The sequence below is a fragment of the Cimex lectularius genome, unplaced genomic scaffold, assembly GCF_000648675.2.
Source record: "Cimex lectularius strain Harlan isolate CLEC.00 unplaced genomic scaffold, Clec_2.1 scaffold2, whole genome shotgun sequence".
In the NCBI taxonomy this organism is placed as follows: domain Eukaryota; kingdom Metazoa; phylum Arthropoda; class Insecta; order Hemiptera; family Cimicidae; genus Cimex; species Cimex lectularius.
The window spans coordinates 543,822-560,548 of record NW_019394219.1 but is presented as its reverse complement, the minus strand read 5'-3'; the positions used below and the strand labels follow the sequence as shown (position 1 = coordinate 560,548).

Sequence of the window (16,727 nt, the reverse complement as noted above, 5' to 3'; positions counted from 1 at the left end):
CAAAACGCTGTGAAAATGTGAAGTTTTGTGAAAGCTGAAATTTTTCACCTCCCCGATGAATAATAACAGGAGGCGATGTTGCGTATGAAATTCCTCTGCGGAAATGTCTTAGGGTGGTGCAGATTCAAAATCCTCCGGCTACAATTTCATCACACTAATCGCGCTTTCGCTACGGGCCTTCTCATTGTCTTGATCGGCTTTCTAAACTTTCGTCATTGTCCTCCAGCCTAGAAATGAATAAAAGCGAAATGGGTGAGCGTAATTTTGTCAATAATTTGTCTTATTTCGTTAAAATTAATTTGAGTGATTATTTATAGTCTCACTTTCCTTGTGTCCTTTCCAAGCGAACATTTTTGCTATAAAAAAAATGTTCATCGGACGGCTATGTAAACCAAGGCCTGCGTTTTATTGGATTATGTAACTGACATGAAAATGTGTACAGCATTACATTATCCTCCTTACTTAAAACATAAATTTGTTGTTGAAAAATAAATAGGTCAAACACATACTCATAAAACAATTGTCATATATTCACTAAAATCGTCATCGTACAACAACTTAAACTACATTTGAACAATCAAAAATACTTATTAGTTTAGACTTTTACCTTCGGACATTTCAAGTATCGTATCACGTAGCGGTTCGGCGTTCGGTTCGAGGTGGGTGTTGCCCTTGGAATTTTCCATGCTTACTTAGCACGTATTGCCTCCTGTTCTGACCTCTGGTCGTTGTCTTTCTCAGCATTAATTTGTTTTCATGATTGATTGAAACAACTGACCATAAAGTTGTAAAGCGTATTGGATGCACCGCCCAAAACAGAAAAAAATACGACTCCGGTAGTAATGAACTTTTTTTTATGTTTTACAGTGATTTTAATTTTTTACTTTTAGTAAACCTTTTGTGCTAAAAGGTCGTGATAAAATAAAATACTAGATAAGTTTCGTTTGAGAAATTTATTAGCGTGAATTAAATAGTGGACCCGCAATCAGGTTAGCTGTAGGTCAGGGGTGCTCAAACTTGAACTGCTGGCGATCTACCTCAATATTTTTAGACTACTTACGATCGANAACGCGGCTTTTCTTTGACAAGTGCCGCGCGTTCCTTTGATAAAGCCACCTTTTGCCGCAAGCAGTGTTATTTTATTATGTAATACATTTTTGTAGTTTAGTTACCTACCTACTTATTAAAAATTTTTTTCTTCTCGAGATCTACTCAAAAAGCACTCGCGATCGACTGGTCGATCGCGATCGACCGTTTGAGCACCCCTGCTGTAGGTGATTGATTTGTTGTATATACAATTGATAGTTTTGTGGCGTGTGTTGAGAGTGAATGTATTTATTGGCGTGAGTGTGCAGTTCCGAGTGTCGATGGCGTAATATCTATCACCTCATCGACCCTCAATTAGTTATTAAGGTTATTTATATGTGTAAAAAGTGATGGAGGAATATCGAGTACTTCACTATCCTAAGTGAATGGTAAGTAAATAGGAAAAAAATATATTTAAGAGTGAGTGGGTTTGGATTTAGAGACTGATTGCGTTGAAATGACCTAGATGTGGATAGCCCGTGGAACCCAAACTCGGTTTGGGATAAGACCGTGGTCTGGCCCCGGATTACCAACACCCCGGATGGCTGATTCTCGAGACCTGTTGGTAATGTACTGTACATTACAAAAGCTGGAATTGTCGGCGGCTGCGAGAAATGATAGGCTCAGCGTATGTATGTACATCCGTGTGCAAAGTAAATCATAAGGTAGTGTTCAACTTGGTTGATGTTAGGTAGTGTGTTAAAACAAATAAATATCTTTAATTAAGGTTTGGGTCGAAATAAAAAAAGTCAGTGTCACGAGCGGGATTCGAACCCACGACCTTCGGCTAAGCACGCAGCTGCTTTATCACTTGAGCTATCGTGACTTCGATCCACTCGGACACCAACGTCCCATCTCAACCCCACCTCTTGAATTTTCCCTCCTTTTTGCTATTTTTCAAATGTCGTGACGCTGACTTTTTATCTCAACCCAAACGTTAATTAAAAATTAATTAATTGAAAACAATTTATTTGGTCAATCGGACCAGGAAACCTAATAGATGTAATAAGCAAAATGAAGTATACTTCACTAAAGCTCTCCGTAGAAATTTCATTTGTCGCCGAGAATCAAATAGATTACACGACATTGGACGACATGGGAGGTTGGTGCCCGAGTGGATTAAAGTCACGATAGCTCAAGCGGTAGAGCAGCGGCGTATTTAGCCGAAGATCGTGGTTCGAATCCCGCTCGTGCCATTGACTTTTTTATCTCAACTAAAAACCTTAATTAATTGTAGTATTCTTAGATGTTGTAGATACATCCATAGGATTGGATAGAATTTGAAATATCGAAAAAAATTCCGCTGTCATCCGTATTAATGATGGTGTTGGGATGAATAAGAAAATAAGCAGTGTAAATGAGACAAAGAATGGGACCAAGAATGCTCCCTTGCGAAACGTTGGCTTGTGTTGCTCTTGTATCTGAGCGCTCGTTGAAGCTCCTAACTCTTAAGCAGCTGCCAGCTAACTAGAATTCTAGGTCGTGGGTTCGAATCCCGCTCGTGACACTGACTTTTTTTATCTCGACCCAAACCCTAATTAAAGATTAATTAATTGAAAATAATGTATTTGGTCAATCGGACCACAAAACCTAATAGATAAATAAATTATGAAATCAAATTACATTTCATTTCATATATCCACTTGTTAATTAAAGAATTTACGTAATTCGGTTACTTTACATCTTTTGAAGGCTGTACCAAAGAAGAATATGAAAATCGATTAGAAGAAAATCTTATATTGGAAAAGAGAAGATTGAATATTACGAGAACCCATTCATCCAAAATAACCGTGGGGTTTTGCTTTGAAAAGTGGAAAGTCGTACACCAGATGCATCCTAGATGATTTTCACGTCTGCCATTTGTCCTTTCATTTGGAATGACCGAATCGAATACTTTTAATCGGGAGTGATTAAGTTTCTTGGAGAAAGGATATCCAGGAGGGTGATGTGAGTCAGGTCTTCGTCCGCGACTTCTTTCCCTAACACGTCATTATCTACAGATGACTTATTTTCTCTATGCCGGACCAATGAACGTATAGGATGATTTTTGTTGGATAGGAAATAAATTGTCTTTTCCACAATAGGCATTTATTTCGTGAGAAGCGTTTCGGTCTAATTTAGACCATCTCCAGTGACTTTTTTTAAAAATAAAGCAGTTTAATGGTTTGTTACATGATCGTACGTTTAAAAGTGGATATCTGTACGATTATGGACGTGGCGAGTGATATTCTTGACAGACTGCTCACCACGTTCAAAGTCGTCCAGACACCCACTTTTAAACTTATAACTATGTAACAAACCGTCAAACTACTTTATTTTTCAAAATTCAGTCATATCACTATAATCTATATTAGACAGAAAAGCATCTGACGCAATATACTCCTATTGTGGAAAAGACAATTTATTTCCTACCCATCAACTTATTACGGACTTGCACAAAATTAGGATGAGCACTATCAAATATATAATGATGATGTTCATTTTTGGGGTAATCCTTATTACATTGAATAGCTAGTTGTTAGCGAAAGAGTCGAAACGCAGTCGGGCGTGGTTTAGGATGATCGACCCGTTTAGAATTCATAAACTAACCTGTCACGTATGCTATTTCAATGGTCGTTTAATCAATCCCCCGCCGTCGGCGGATTTCGTCATGCTATTTGCAAATCATCTGCTGAAATGAATGACGAAGGTTTCGACAGATGATGGAATAATGTAAACTCGAGGGCTGAACGAACATGTAATTGACGCAAAGTGACGAGGTAAATGAGATAGCACTATTTTCAAACTGGATTTTGGAGACGTCATATCCAAAACTGCAAAAAAATATTGCTATAGTTTTTAGTTAAAAAAAAATATGTTTGTAAATGTATACAGGGCGTTACAAACTTTTCCAGTAGATTCTACATTCAAAATGGAACCGAAAAGTCCTAATTAACTATCTCAACAGTTTCGGAGTTATTTAACTTTTTATGGTTTTTTAAGATTTCACGAGCTTGCTTCAAATAAACAATGATAACTCCAAAACTCAAAGGTTTTGGACAAATCCGTTGTGGTCATTGAAAAGTACGTTAAATTTCCAGTAAGATGTGATCAATATTAAACTTGTAAACGTTAGTGAAATAAGCGTTTTAGTAGCGAGAACATTGAAAAATATTTTTTCAAAGTTGAAAAATTTATTATGCTTATTCTAAACTACTATTTCCAAACCTAGAAACCAGAAATTTTAGAAAACGTACTCTATTTAATATACTTTTTAATGGACAAATTGCTTTTGTAATTACTTTTTTTAAAGGTGAAGATATTGATGAAGGAAAAGAAAAAAAAGTGGTTGAAGGATTAAGAAGGAGAAAAAAAACTTAAGGAAATTTTGAATGAATTTATTAAATGTTATTTAAATTTTGATTCTAAATGCTCTCCACCCTCCAAAATGTATTTTCGACGCGCTGCCATCGCATTAAACCCGCAAAACCTGTACATAAGATGTATATCAGGGTATTCTTCATTAGAAAAAGTAGTCATAGTGTTAACAAAATATCACATAGTTAACTACAAAAGTTTTGAATCTGAAAACTCTTTTATACCGGAGAATAATAATACAATAATCAAAGTTGTAGTCGTTTTGGTAAATCAGTAAACACTTGCACTATTTCGATTTCGAAACCAAATTTAAAAAAATGTTTAATAATTTCATTCAAAATTTTCTTAAGTTTTTTTAAATTTTACATCTTACCAATCCTTCAACCACGGTTTTTTTCTTTTGCTTCATCAATTTCTTCATCTTTGAAAAAAGTAATAAATACCAATTGCACCACTAAAAAGTATATTAAATGGAGAATGTTTTCTGAAATTTGCTGGTCTCTAGGTTTGGAAATAGTAGTTTAGAATCACCATAATAAGTTTTTCAACTTTGAAAAAAAGTTTTTTTTTTTCAAAGTTCTCGCTAATAAAACGCTTATCTCACTAACGTCTACAGGTTGAATTGATCAAATCTAATTTGAAATTTAAAGTAAATTTCAATGGTCACAACAGATTTGTCCAAAACCTTTTAGTTTTGGAGCTATCATTGTTAAGCAAGGTCGTGAAATCGTAAAAAATCATAAAAAGTGAAATAACTCCAAAACTGCTGAGATTCGGACCTTAGCTAATTAGGACTTTTTGGTTCCATTTTGAATGTAAAATCTACTGGCAAAGTTTGTAACACAAGTAGCCGAACACTTCCGAATATAGGGTTTCTTTGGCCAAAATGAATTCCTCATAAAAGTATGTCATCAATTAATGGTTAATGGTCCTAAATTTTCTTTAAAAACGTTTTATGCCGTAAATAATTAATTTAGATAATGAAATGTATTTGTGTACATTTTCACAGTTGTTTTTTCAAGTTATCGTATTAATCCAAAAACAAATTTGCTAGAAACACGTGGGCGCCCTGGATGTCTTGTCGAAATGCAGCCTTCGTGTGCATAATTTTGCTCATAAAACTCTTATTCATGCAACCTTGGCTCCTTATGTAGCTCTTAGAGCCTTTGTCTTCTTTTCAATTTGCATACGGCTCCCGCTTCCGAGTCTCGAACCGCTTCGACACCTACGAGAACATTTACAAAGGACCAAGTTAGACAATTAATTAAGCGCAGTCAATTATGTCAAAGTCAGTGAAAACTTAAAAAAGCTTCTGAAAAATTGAAATAATCCCATTTTGTAATGAATTCCAATTTAAGCATGGTAAATATGACTCACTATTTATGTTGATTTTGCTTTAGAAAAAGCATAATCTGCTCAATGACCACTGTTAATAGAAAGCTTTCATTGTCTAATTTTTGTTTTTATTTACTTTCGATCTTTACGATATTTTCAAATCTAAAACCAAAATTATCGTTCAAACAAATAAAACAAGTTCTGAACAAAGCATTTGTTTGTTCTTTGATAGTCGAATTTTAGATGGTACCAATTTTTTTAAAAAATTATTGTTTTTAAAATAATAAAAGCGGTAGTATGTGGTTTCTGACGATAAGCATGCCCTTTCTCGTGAAATCAGGTTTGAAAACTAAATTTAAAAAAAAATCTAAACTAATTAATATGAACTTTTAAGTCGATTTGATCAGCGGTTGTCGATAGACTTTTTAAAATTCGTCAACTCTGCCACGAATAATTTCTTAAAAAAAAAAAAAGCCTAGTGTTAACTTAGGAATATTAGAACAATGCCATTGTCTCGCCAATCTCGTTTTAGAATCTAATCGGGCGTCTAACGACGTGTCCTGCGTATTTCTGGGATCACGACATACATCTTAAATCCGCAGTTTCGTTGCCTTGGCCAACTTAATTACTTCACCGTTTTTAATATTACCGATTTTCTCATGTGAGGTTAGTATTTTGTATTTGTGCGAATTTTCTTTAACATTGGGCAACTATTCCTTCCTTCAATCAGGAAAATGTTCTTGGTTTTTTTCTAATTCAATCTAATGTGTTTTTTACATGCTTCGTACTTATTTCCTGCGAAGCTTCTTTGTGAGGTTTCTCACATCCTTCATGCCATTTATTGGGTCCTTCTTCATTCCGAACTCCTTCCATATTTCTGTATTTTTTCCCACGTCCCTTCTTGTTTTACATACATATTTATAATTATAGCGTTCATTATTACTTTTCTTCCTGTATCATTTAATCATTGCTGGATTCTTAAACAAAAATTGGGGGCGTCGGTCCGCAACGGTTTAGGCGTATACAAGGCGCTCATTACTGTAAGGCAAAGGTACCGGGTTCGAATCCAGCGGCACTCTGAGGGTTTATATGACCTCTGCTGTTGTGAACCCTTGTTAAAAAAAGAAAAAGTTTAACAGACCAGGTGCCGGTTTTTAGAAAAAAGCCCATCTGCAAGTTTTTTTTAAGTATGTTGGGTTCTTTACCGTTTTGTCCGAGACCTTTACACGTGTAAATATACCTATAAATATACATAATAATATTAAGTATTCAGCTTTTGTCATAGTAAGTTTAATATAAGTCCTATCTTAACCATGAATAACCATTGTAAAACCATTATTAGCCATAATAAACTGATGGTACCCATACCTACAATTATTTAGTGATGTTTTATAAAGATACCTAATAACCTACTAATAAATTTTCTTTGCTGTGACATTATTGTTATACTTCTTGATATCGTTTTTGTGGGGATTAGCTTTCGAGCGTATACGCTTTTATGTCAAACCTTGTTTATTGAACGTAATTTTCTTCTAAATAAAATGACGAGATCAATACTAATGCAGCACTGAACTAATTTTTGGTTTGGAAAAAAACATACATTAAACCATTTCTTAAACAGCTTCAGCACCAACATTAATTTTTCCCCCCACTTTCAAAAAAAGTAATATCCTGTATATCACAATTAATTAAGGTTTTTAGTTGAGATAAAAAAGTCAATGGCATGAGCGGGATTCGAACCCACGATCCTCGGCTTGATACGTTTGAGATGGGAAGTTGGTGTCCGAGTGGATGGAGGTCATGATAGCTCAAGTGGTAGAGCAGCGGCGTATCAAGCCTAGGATCGTGGGTTCGAATCCCGCTCGTGCCATTGACTTTTTTATCTCAACTAAAAACCTTAATTAATTGTAATATATTAATTGGTCAAGCGGACCACGAAATTAGTAAATTGAATTCTGTATATCTTTTACGTACAATAATCTTATATGATTATGCTGTTATGCCTATAAATACATTATTCTCTTTGTATCTATTTATATTTTATGTTCAATTTCCAGTGATACGTATTATCAACCTTACTATCTTACACATTATAAATAATACATTATAGCACCTTATTTTAGTATAGAAGTATGAAAGTCAATTAAAACATAAACACAATGTGCTTGTATTGTCTGTGAAAATTAAAGTTGCGTTCAATGCGCCGTGATAGTCGACAGGTTAGGTAATAATAGCGTTTCAGTGCCCGAAAAATACATTTAATTTAACCAAAAGTTAATTTTTTGAACGATTAGCTTTCATTAAGATAGGTTTAGTTCAAAAAGGAAATCCACCCAAAAAGGCTGTGCACAGGGCTTCCATTGTGGCTCTGGGTTTTGGCGCACAAACAATCCATATGTCTCTCTGCTCAAACACTCTTTCCTCTGAATACTCCGCCATTCATCTGCGCTGCAGATTTATTATTTCGATGGCAGAAAACCAACATTCAGATATAAAAGCTAGTGGTAATTCAGTTCTAGAAGTTATTCAGATAAAAAGACAAATGAGATTTAACTATTTTCAATGTAAAGGCTTATTATTTTCTAAAAAAAAAGAACAACATTCAATAAAGATTTAAACATCAACCGATAATTTTCGCTGATGTATTAAAATATCTTGGCATTATTATGGATAAAAAATTTCATGGGACGCAACAGTTTTATTTTTTACATAATAGGGGTATTAATAAAAATTAATAAAAAAGGCAAATTAATCAACTCTTTCATTCAAAATGCTATCTATGCACCCGAAATTACTAATAAATGACACGCTTCAATTCGTGCCGACATACATAACTTGTATCCTAACGTCTAACTGCCTACAAATTTATAGCATAGGGGATGTCTCTACTATGAATCAGAGTATAAGGACAGGTCAGAAATTAACAAAAGAAATGCATTGGTCTGATTTAATTAATGGTATTTGTGCACGCGCTGGTCGGTTGCAATAAAAATAAAATTAAATAAAATAAAAATACAAAATAAAATAAAATACAAAATAAAATACTAACTTGTTAACTGTGGCTTGATTTTCTCGACAACCAGGGAGGAGAGCCGTTTAATAGCTAGAACCTGCAATAACTCTGGCCAATGATAAAACAGAATCCTAGTTTATTAATTACCTTCGGGGCTCCGTTGAAACCCTGTATGATGTGTCGCATTAAGGATGCGGGAGGAGACACTCGCGTTATTTTGAACGCGATAATTAACAAAACGAAAGAAAAAAAATGCTTCTTGAAAATAAGAGAAAAACTGAAAGAAAACTAAAAGAAAATCACTCTTGGAGGCTAATTAACAGTGGACTGTATGGAAGCGAGACGGAAGCGAACAGGACTAGAGCAGGACTAGGACGCAACAGGACAGGACTGTGGGGAGGGAACAGCGCTAGGATAAATTCTAGATTAGCGGCATTTCGGAAACAAAATAAACAATTATAATTCCCGATTTTTGGCGCGAACAGTATTTAAGAATGAAAATAGGTGTAAACAAAAAACAGTTGTTAAATTCATGGCTGCCATGTTGATTACGTACGCCCTAACGGATAGCAATGTGACTACATTTTCGACCTAACATCTAACATTGGCTCTGGCCAGTTAAATCGAGTGTTAACTGGCCGATTCTTACAAGTCTACGTCACCATTTTTCTAGATCTAACAGGACCTAACAGAGTTAACAGGATTAACACAAAGATCGGGAATACCCCTATTACAATTTCCCAAATTTTTTATGTTATATATCCTTCTGGGTCGTTTCAATATTTGACGCAAGTGATGTTCCTCGGCAATTCGCGTAGATCGCAAATCGTCCTTTTTTGAGGGGTTTTCTTTTTTACCATGTTGTTTTAGTTTTTTATTGGTAAAATTCGCGTGGTTTCTTGAGGAACGATCAATTCTTTTTTTTCGCTTTTAATTGGGATGTTGTTCTTGAGAAATACATCGTTTGTCAATGGTTGTACGTCGGATTGTATTAATTCAAGGATATCTTGTTCCTTAGTCTTCCTGTATTGGTAGATGTGTTATATCAATCACTTACCTGTAAAAAATATATATTTCCGGTCATGGCTTTTTTTAAACATCCATCGTGAAATGTTGCTTAATTTCTTCCTATAAAAGATCAATATTTTCAATAGCAATTAATTAAGGTTTTTTGTTGAGATGAAAAAAAGTTAATGGCACGAACAGGATTCGAACCCACGATCTTCGGCTAGATACGCCGCTGCTCTACCACTTGAGCTATCGTGACCTCGATCCACTCGATTTCAACCCCACCTTATGAGTTTTCTCTCCTTTTTGCCATTTTTCAAAAGTTGATGTCCGAGTGGATCGAGGTCACGATAGCTCAAGTGGTAGAGCAGCGGCGTATGAAGCCGAAGATCGTGGGCTCGAATCCCGCTCGAGCCATTAAGTTTTTTCATCTCAACAAAAAACCTTAATTAATTGTAACGTATTAATTGGTCACGCAGACTACGTAATTAGTGAATTTTCAGTAGCTTTAAAGTTAAACGATTTCCACCGTTCTTGCTTTGTCTCCTTGAATGACTATGTGTCAAGAATTGCTTGGCTGAATTTCAAATTGTAATCATAACATTTACGATGGTACGTTGTTGTTACGCGGGGTAGTGTTGAACGGGTTATGTCTATACCTTCCTTCCATTCTTCAAGCATTTTGACGGTGCTTTCCATTAACATGAAGTTCCTTCACTTGCTGGTTTTTCTAACTTAACTGACCTGTTTTTTTTTGTTTTTTTAACAGGGAAGGTGGCGTGGTGAATCCAGCCCTGAGCTTGGACGAAGGGCCGGACGTGGTAACTGTGGACAATCAGAAGCCCAAACTCGAGCACCAGACCAGCACCGTTTGGACGAGGAGGCAGCAGGCCGTTTCTGTCCGCCACGCCTTCAAACATTATGGATCTTCAAAGACGCCCAACCACGTTCTTCAAAACCTCAACATGACTGTCGGCAAGGGGACCATGTGAGTACTTTTTCCTCTTATGCTATGAAAACTTATTGAGCTAAAGAAGTAGATAGTATATATTGCAATAGCCACAATCTGTCTTAGAAACTTCTGAATGGTCTATGTTAGTGAACCTAGTCTAAAGGTCTTTTATTCGGTATATAAGGCGGTCTGGGGTGATTAATGATATCGCAGACCTCAACAGAATATCTATATTTCAAAGAAAAACAAACACACCTGTTTGTTTCTGTATTTTTAGTATCTCTTTAATTATCTACAATCTAAATCAATATACTACGTAGCCTATTGTTTATAATTTAAAAAAAAATTATAAATGTTATTTGAATGAAGATTATTGGATTGGTTTATTGAGGACTTATACATTTCACATTATTTAAAAAAGAACAGTATGATAATTAAATTGTTTTGTATTTTGAAGTATGTAATTAAGAAATAGGGATGAGCATCTATAGAAAAACATCGATGATCACCATCGATTAAACATCGGAGCCTCACCCTCACCATCGAAGGGTATGACCATCTGATTCTATAGGTTTTTTTTTTTTTTTTTTTTTTTTTTTTTTTTTTTTATACCAGGGACTGGAGGAGTTCCCTCCTGAGCACTGCAGCTGAGCTGTACAGCTTATTGTACATTATCCCTGGCTCCATATTTTGGGGGAGGGCTCGCAACACAAATGGGAACTTGAGCCCCCTTTGTACTGGTGTTCTTCCATCGAAGAAACTCATTTTTGAAGGGGGTTGGGACCTAATTCAGGGTCGCTGAGATCCCGCCCCTTCCATTGATGACTGCCGTGTCAAATTCTTTCAATTGCGGCCACCGGTCCCCTGAGGCGTCAGAAAAAAAGCCCAGAGGCGACGGTGGGGATCGAACACACGACCGCGGGATCTACTAGCCGAGAGTCTGATGCCTTAACCACTAGGCTACCGCGGCCAAAGTACTCATTACTCAAAACAAAAATTATTTACATACGTATCAATTATTTTTATATGACACTTTAGAAACACTAATTTTTCTAAGTTCGCCTTTATTAGGAACTTGATTAATAAAAACGATGTTTATTACTTTAATAACAATTATTAGGATTTTTTTTTGCCTTTGGTTACAACTGTACATAGATTTCTTGGTCCTTTTTAATTAAAATACGTGTATTGTTAAAGTATTTTGTGCTTGTGAATTTTATTCAAAATAACTCCCTGTTTTTTTCTTCGTTAGTTTGGAAAACATTCATAATCCAATCCCCAATTCCTGTCAACCATATCGTTAATTTATTATTTTTTTATCGAGGGTTCGCAACAGTAGAGGTCGTATAAACCCGATGTTTTTGAAAAAAAGCCCATTTGTAAGTATGTCTGGTTCGAATGCAGGGCCGCTGGATTCGAACACGGGACCTTTACCTTACAGTGATGAGCGCCGTGTCAACGCCTAAACCGTTGCGGCTACCGATGCCCCCTTAATTCATTAAATTATAACAATTTATTCAAATTTTGCAATGAAACACTACCACATCTTCTCCGTAACGGAATTAAAAAAACGTAGCTTTAAAGCCATTTTACCCTCTAAGCAATTTCTGGTTTTTGCAATAATCTGGCCAGCTTACGAAATTAAGGGGTATTCAGGATATTTGTTCGTTGTTAACTCGTGTTAACTCGAATAAAGAGAACAGATGTGCCATTAAGGCAACAAATTGAACAACTCCTGCCAGGTTCGGATAGGTCACTTTCATATCAGAAGAATGTGCGTCAGACCCTATTCACAACAGTGGAACGATGGTCAAAAAACATCGACACATTAACATCGATGTTGAAATGTTGTTTTCTAAACATCGACCATCGATGCTCATCCCTATTGAGAATACGGTTTCGTTAATAGGAAGTATTCTGTATCCGAAGGCTTAAATCTAGTACAACGGATTTTGTGAAAGACTTAGAGGACTTTCTCTCGGAAGTTAATTATTTTGCAGGCAATCGGAGGCCTTCAGTTTTAATTAAACTGGCGTCCTTTGAAAAATGGATAAGAGTTTAGAGGTTGTTTAATATTTCCGATTCCCCACGCTGTGAGATATCTGGCCAATGGACGGTGGACACGGACCTGCGAGCCCATTCAGATCTGTTCCAAGGCCTGGGCATTTCGAAACTCCTCCGAGACATTTCCTTCGAGTTCGGAGTTGCGTCACCCGAGAGAAAGATCCACCTGCTGGCCCGATCCTTGAATTCACTCGACGTTGACCTCTCCGGAAGGAAAAAGTTACGTAAAGCTCGCCTTTTGTCGGGAATGAAATTAGATCGCCCTTATGAGTTGAGTTGAGTACAGTTAAGTACTCCGAATGCAAGTTTTCGGCTATTTCAGTGCAATTAACCATCACGCTCTAAGATTGGCTGTATTATGTTTTGCCAGAAGATGACGATTTTAAATATCATTATGAAGAGTGAATATCGGCGTCAAACAAAAATAAATGACTTTCCAATAATTTACCCTGTAAAATATGTCACAGGGTTTGTATTTCATCTATTTCAAGTGAAGCAAAAAATCAAAATCATTCGCACCTATTCAAAAGTTATGAAGAAGTCGTCAGTATTACGCTGAAGAAGTCGACAGAAAGAAGGAGGAACAAGTTCGCTTTACAAGGAAGTTCAAAAAAATTTTTTTTGGAGTCCTTCCCTAATGTAAATGAGTTTGTTTCTTACAGAGCTTTGCTTGGAGGTCTCATTTTTTTCAAAACGCAATACAAACTACATCAAATTCTCATTATTTTGCCGTTTTATTTCTTCCTCAAACAAAAAACTTATACTAAAAAACACACTAATAAACACTATACGTGAAAAAAATAAAGTACGTACATATACAGAGTGTCCTTTTTAGATGGCCTGGCTAAATTTCTTTTGAACCAATGAGGCTACAAAAATAAATAAATACGTGTTTTGGAGAAAAATTATACAAAGTACCTCAGGCTCAGTAAAACTTCAAAATTTAAAAAAAAATTTTACCCTCAAACAATGGTGCAAAGGGATTTTAAATTGGCCAAAGTTATGGCAAAAGTTTTGAAAACAAAACAACTAACAGTCATTTGGTTTGCTATTTATTAATCATATTTCATGCTCGTATGCCTGTCTGGAGTAAAGATACGAAGGTTTGCTCTTCTTAACCATTCTTCACCGGTGCTCAAAGCGATAGAGTGGTGGTGCTCAGGGGAGATGGATTGAATAGCATTTTCGATCCTTTGCCGCCGTTCTTCTACTGAGGTTAACGGGTTATTACTGGCGTAGAATCCGTTTTTTTTAAATGGCCCCATAGAAAATAGTCAAGTGGAATTAAATCGGGTGACCGAGAGGCCAACAGTCGGGCCATGTGGTCCTATCCACCTACCCCGGAAGTGAGGATTCAAATAACGTCTCACCTGCAAAGAATTGTGTGCGGGGCATCCATCAAGTTGGAGAATCATGCTTTGCTGTAGTTGCAGAGGAACATCATATAATAGTGTTGTTTTTGAAAAACCTAAACGTAGAGAACAATTTAGATTTTGGCGAACATACAGTTTCTTGGTGATGGTGGTTTATTCTGGGACGATCAGGAAATTTCTGGTAGTACAACTCGACGCACGACCACCACTATCAATAAAGCAGTCGTACATATCAACTCGCTGTTCATCGGAAAATTGTGCTCTTCTGTTCATTTTAAATGGAATATTGAACGTAAAGAATAGGTTCACTAATTTCGTGGTCCGCTTGACCAATTAATACTTTACAATTAATTAAGGTTTTTAGTTGAGATGAAAAAAAGTTAATGGTACGAGAGGGATTCGAACCCACGACCTTCGGCTAGATACGTCGCTGCTCTACCACCTGAGCTATCGAGACCTCGATCCACTCGGACTTGAAAACTGGCAAAAGGAGGGAAAACTCATAAGGTGGGGTTGAGATAGGAAGTTGATGTCCGAGTGGAACGAGGTCTCGATAGCTCAGGTGGTAGAGCAGCGGCGTATCTAGCCGAAGGTCGTGGGTTCGAATCCCTCTCGTACCATTAACTTTTTTTCATCTCAACTAAAAACCTTAATTAATTGTAAAGTAAAGAATAGGTATTATTGTAAAATTTATTTACTTCCAGGAATTAAGATTTGCTCTCAGTATGCGAATTTGACAAAAATGACAGAATGTAAACAATAAAAGCAATTGATTTAGGTAAATTTAGTGAAGAAGCAAATTAATGGATTAACGACAAAATGCATTTTTTTCAAACTTCTTGACAAAACTTTGTCATTTTTTGACCAATTTAAAATCCAATTGCACCATTGTTTTCAGCTAAATTCTTTAAAACAATGAATCAGAATGTATAGGGACTTATTTGATATTGCGAGTAAGTTGAATTGGGCCTGAGGTATCCTGTATAATGATTCTCCTAAAAAAGATAAAAATTGGAAACTAAACTAAAAAATATTATACACGTATTTTTTGATAGTCTTTGGTCCATGAGAAAAAAAACCGGCCACCTAAAAAAGACACACTATGTATTATTTGAAATCTAGTATGAAAATGTTTTTCCATCCCATCCTTAGTCGTATCTAAAGTTTCTGTCAAATTAATTTGTGTGCAATTTGAAAAAGGAAATTTTCTGTGGTTGTTCAATAATAATAGCAATAATCCGTATATGTACTAAGGATAATGATTAATAAGTAGTCATAAGTAATAATGATTTTCATTAAATATAAATTTTATCGAAGGTCTTGGTTGAGATGAATCTTTCTGAATTTCGAATCACGCTCGTCTCATTAGGTTTTCATCTCAACCGAGATAAAAAGTATAATTAATTAAAATAATATTAATGTGGGGAGTTTAGGTCCGTTGCACCAGCTTGGTTTAAACTCAATTCAGTACTGAACAGAGTTCAACTCAAAAATTGCCGTTTTTCAATTTGTCTTGAACCTTGGTCAAACGATGATCCTGGTTCAAACCTGAACGGCCGCCGAGCGTGGGTTAAACGGAGATCAGAGCTATACGACGTCCATATATAATATAACCTGCATGTGGTTAAAGGGGTGTTCTCAAGATTCAAATTTTGATGTTTTTGTCTACACTTTTTCATAAAAATGTATTAAATTTTGATTTGAAAACCACTGAACTTTCTTAAATAATGTTCTTAGACAATTGGCTTAATTTTATTGTTCTAAAAAGGAATAGTCAGTCCGGCAATTTGTATTTCTTTTGCGCTAAAACTCAACGCATTTTATCTCGCATATCTATTTATTCTAATCATAATATAATTGTCATAATTAGGCCAAGTGTTTTATAAAATCTTAAATTTTGTGCCCAAGACCTTAATTTTGTTCAAAATACAATAATTTCCATTTCTTTGACAATAGAAATAAAGCATTTTCACAACGCCTATCTATATGTACTGTATATAAATTGTCGATTTCAAACGAAGTAATGCTTTTGATAAAATTCTATAAGTTTTAGCAAAATGTTTTATTACTGCAGTACTACTATCATAAATGTGAACAACTTTTGTGTCAAAGACGCTACCTAACATTGCCTGGTAATCTGAGGGAAAGTGAAATAATACTTACGATAAAATTCTAACAATTTTAGCATCAACTTCAAATACAATTGAGGCTTATTTTGTATTGTTATTTAACTATTTTACAAGAAATAACTAAAAACTAGTTGAACTAAATCTGAACAACAAAACGTAAGAACGTGCCATCACAAAAAACTGTTCGTTAGTAAAAGAAATTTCAATTTGATAATAGATGAATACAAGGGTAATCTAATGGACGAAGTTTTAAAAATAAATGTAGATGAATACAGACGACGAAGAATTGGTAGGCACATGTTCCAACCAACAAGACCATTTTCATGAATGAGTCAATGATGGATTCTTTAATAGATTCAGAATGTCAAGAAAAAATTTCTCAGACATATTTGAGGAAAGAAATAAGGAAA

At 35.5% G+C, this 16,727-nt stretch overlaps 1 protein-coding gene across 4 annotated transcripts in view; it reads left to right on the top strand.

Moving 5' to 3' along the window:
* Positions 1-16,727, top strand: part of LOC106668230 (ABC transporter G family member 20) — a 151,896-nt gene that overhangs the window by 111,947 nt on the left and 23,222 nt on the right. For all 4 annotated transcript variants that reach the window (XM_014396770.2, XM_014396780.2, XM_024230275.1 and 1 more), the window contains one exon: positions 10,569-10,787. In XM_014396770.2, coding sequence (XP_014252256.1) covers positions 10,569-10,787 — 219 coding nt within the window. The remainder of the gene's footprint in view (positions 1-10,568; positions 10,788-16,727) is intronic.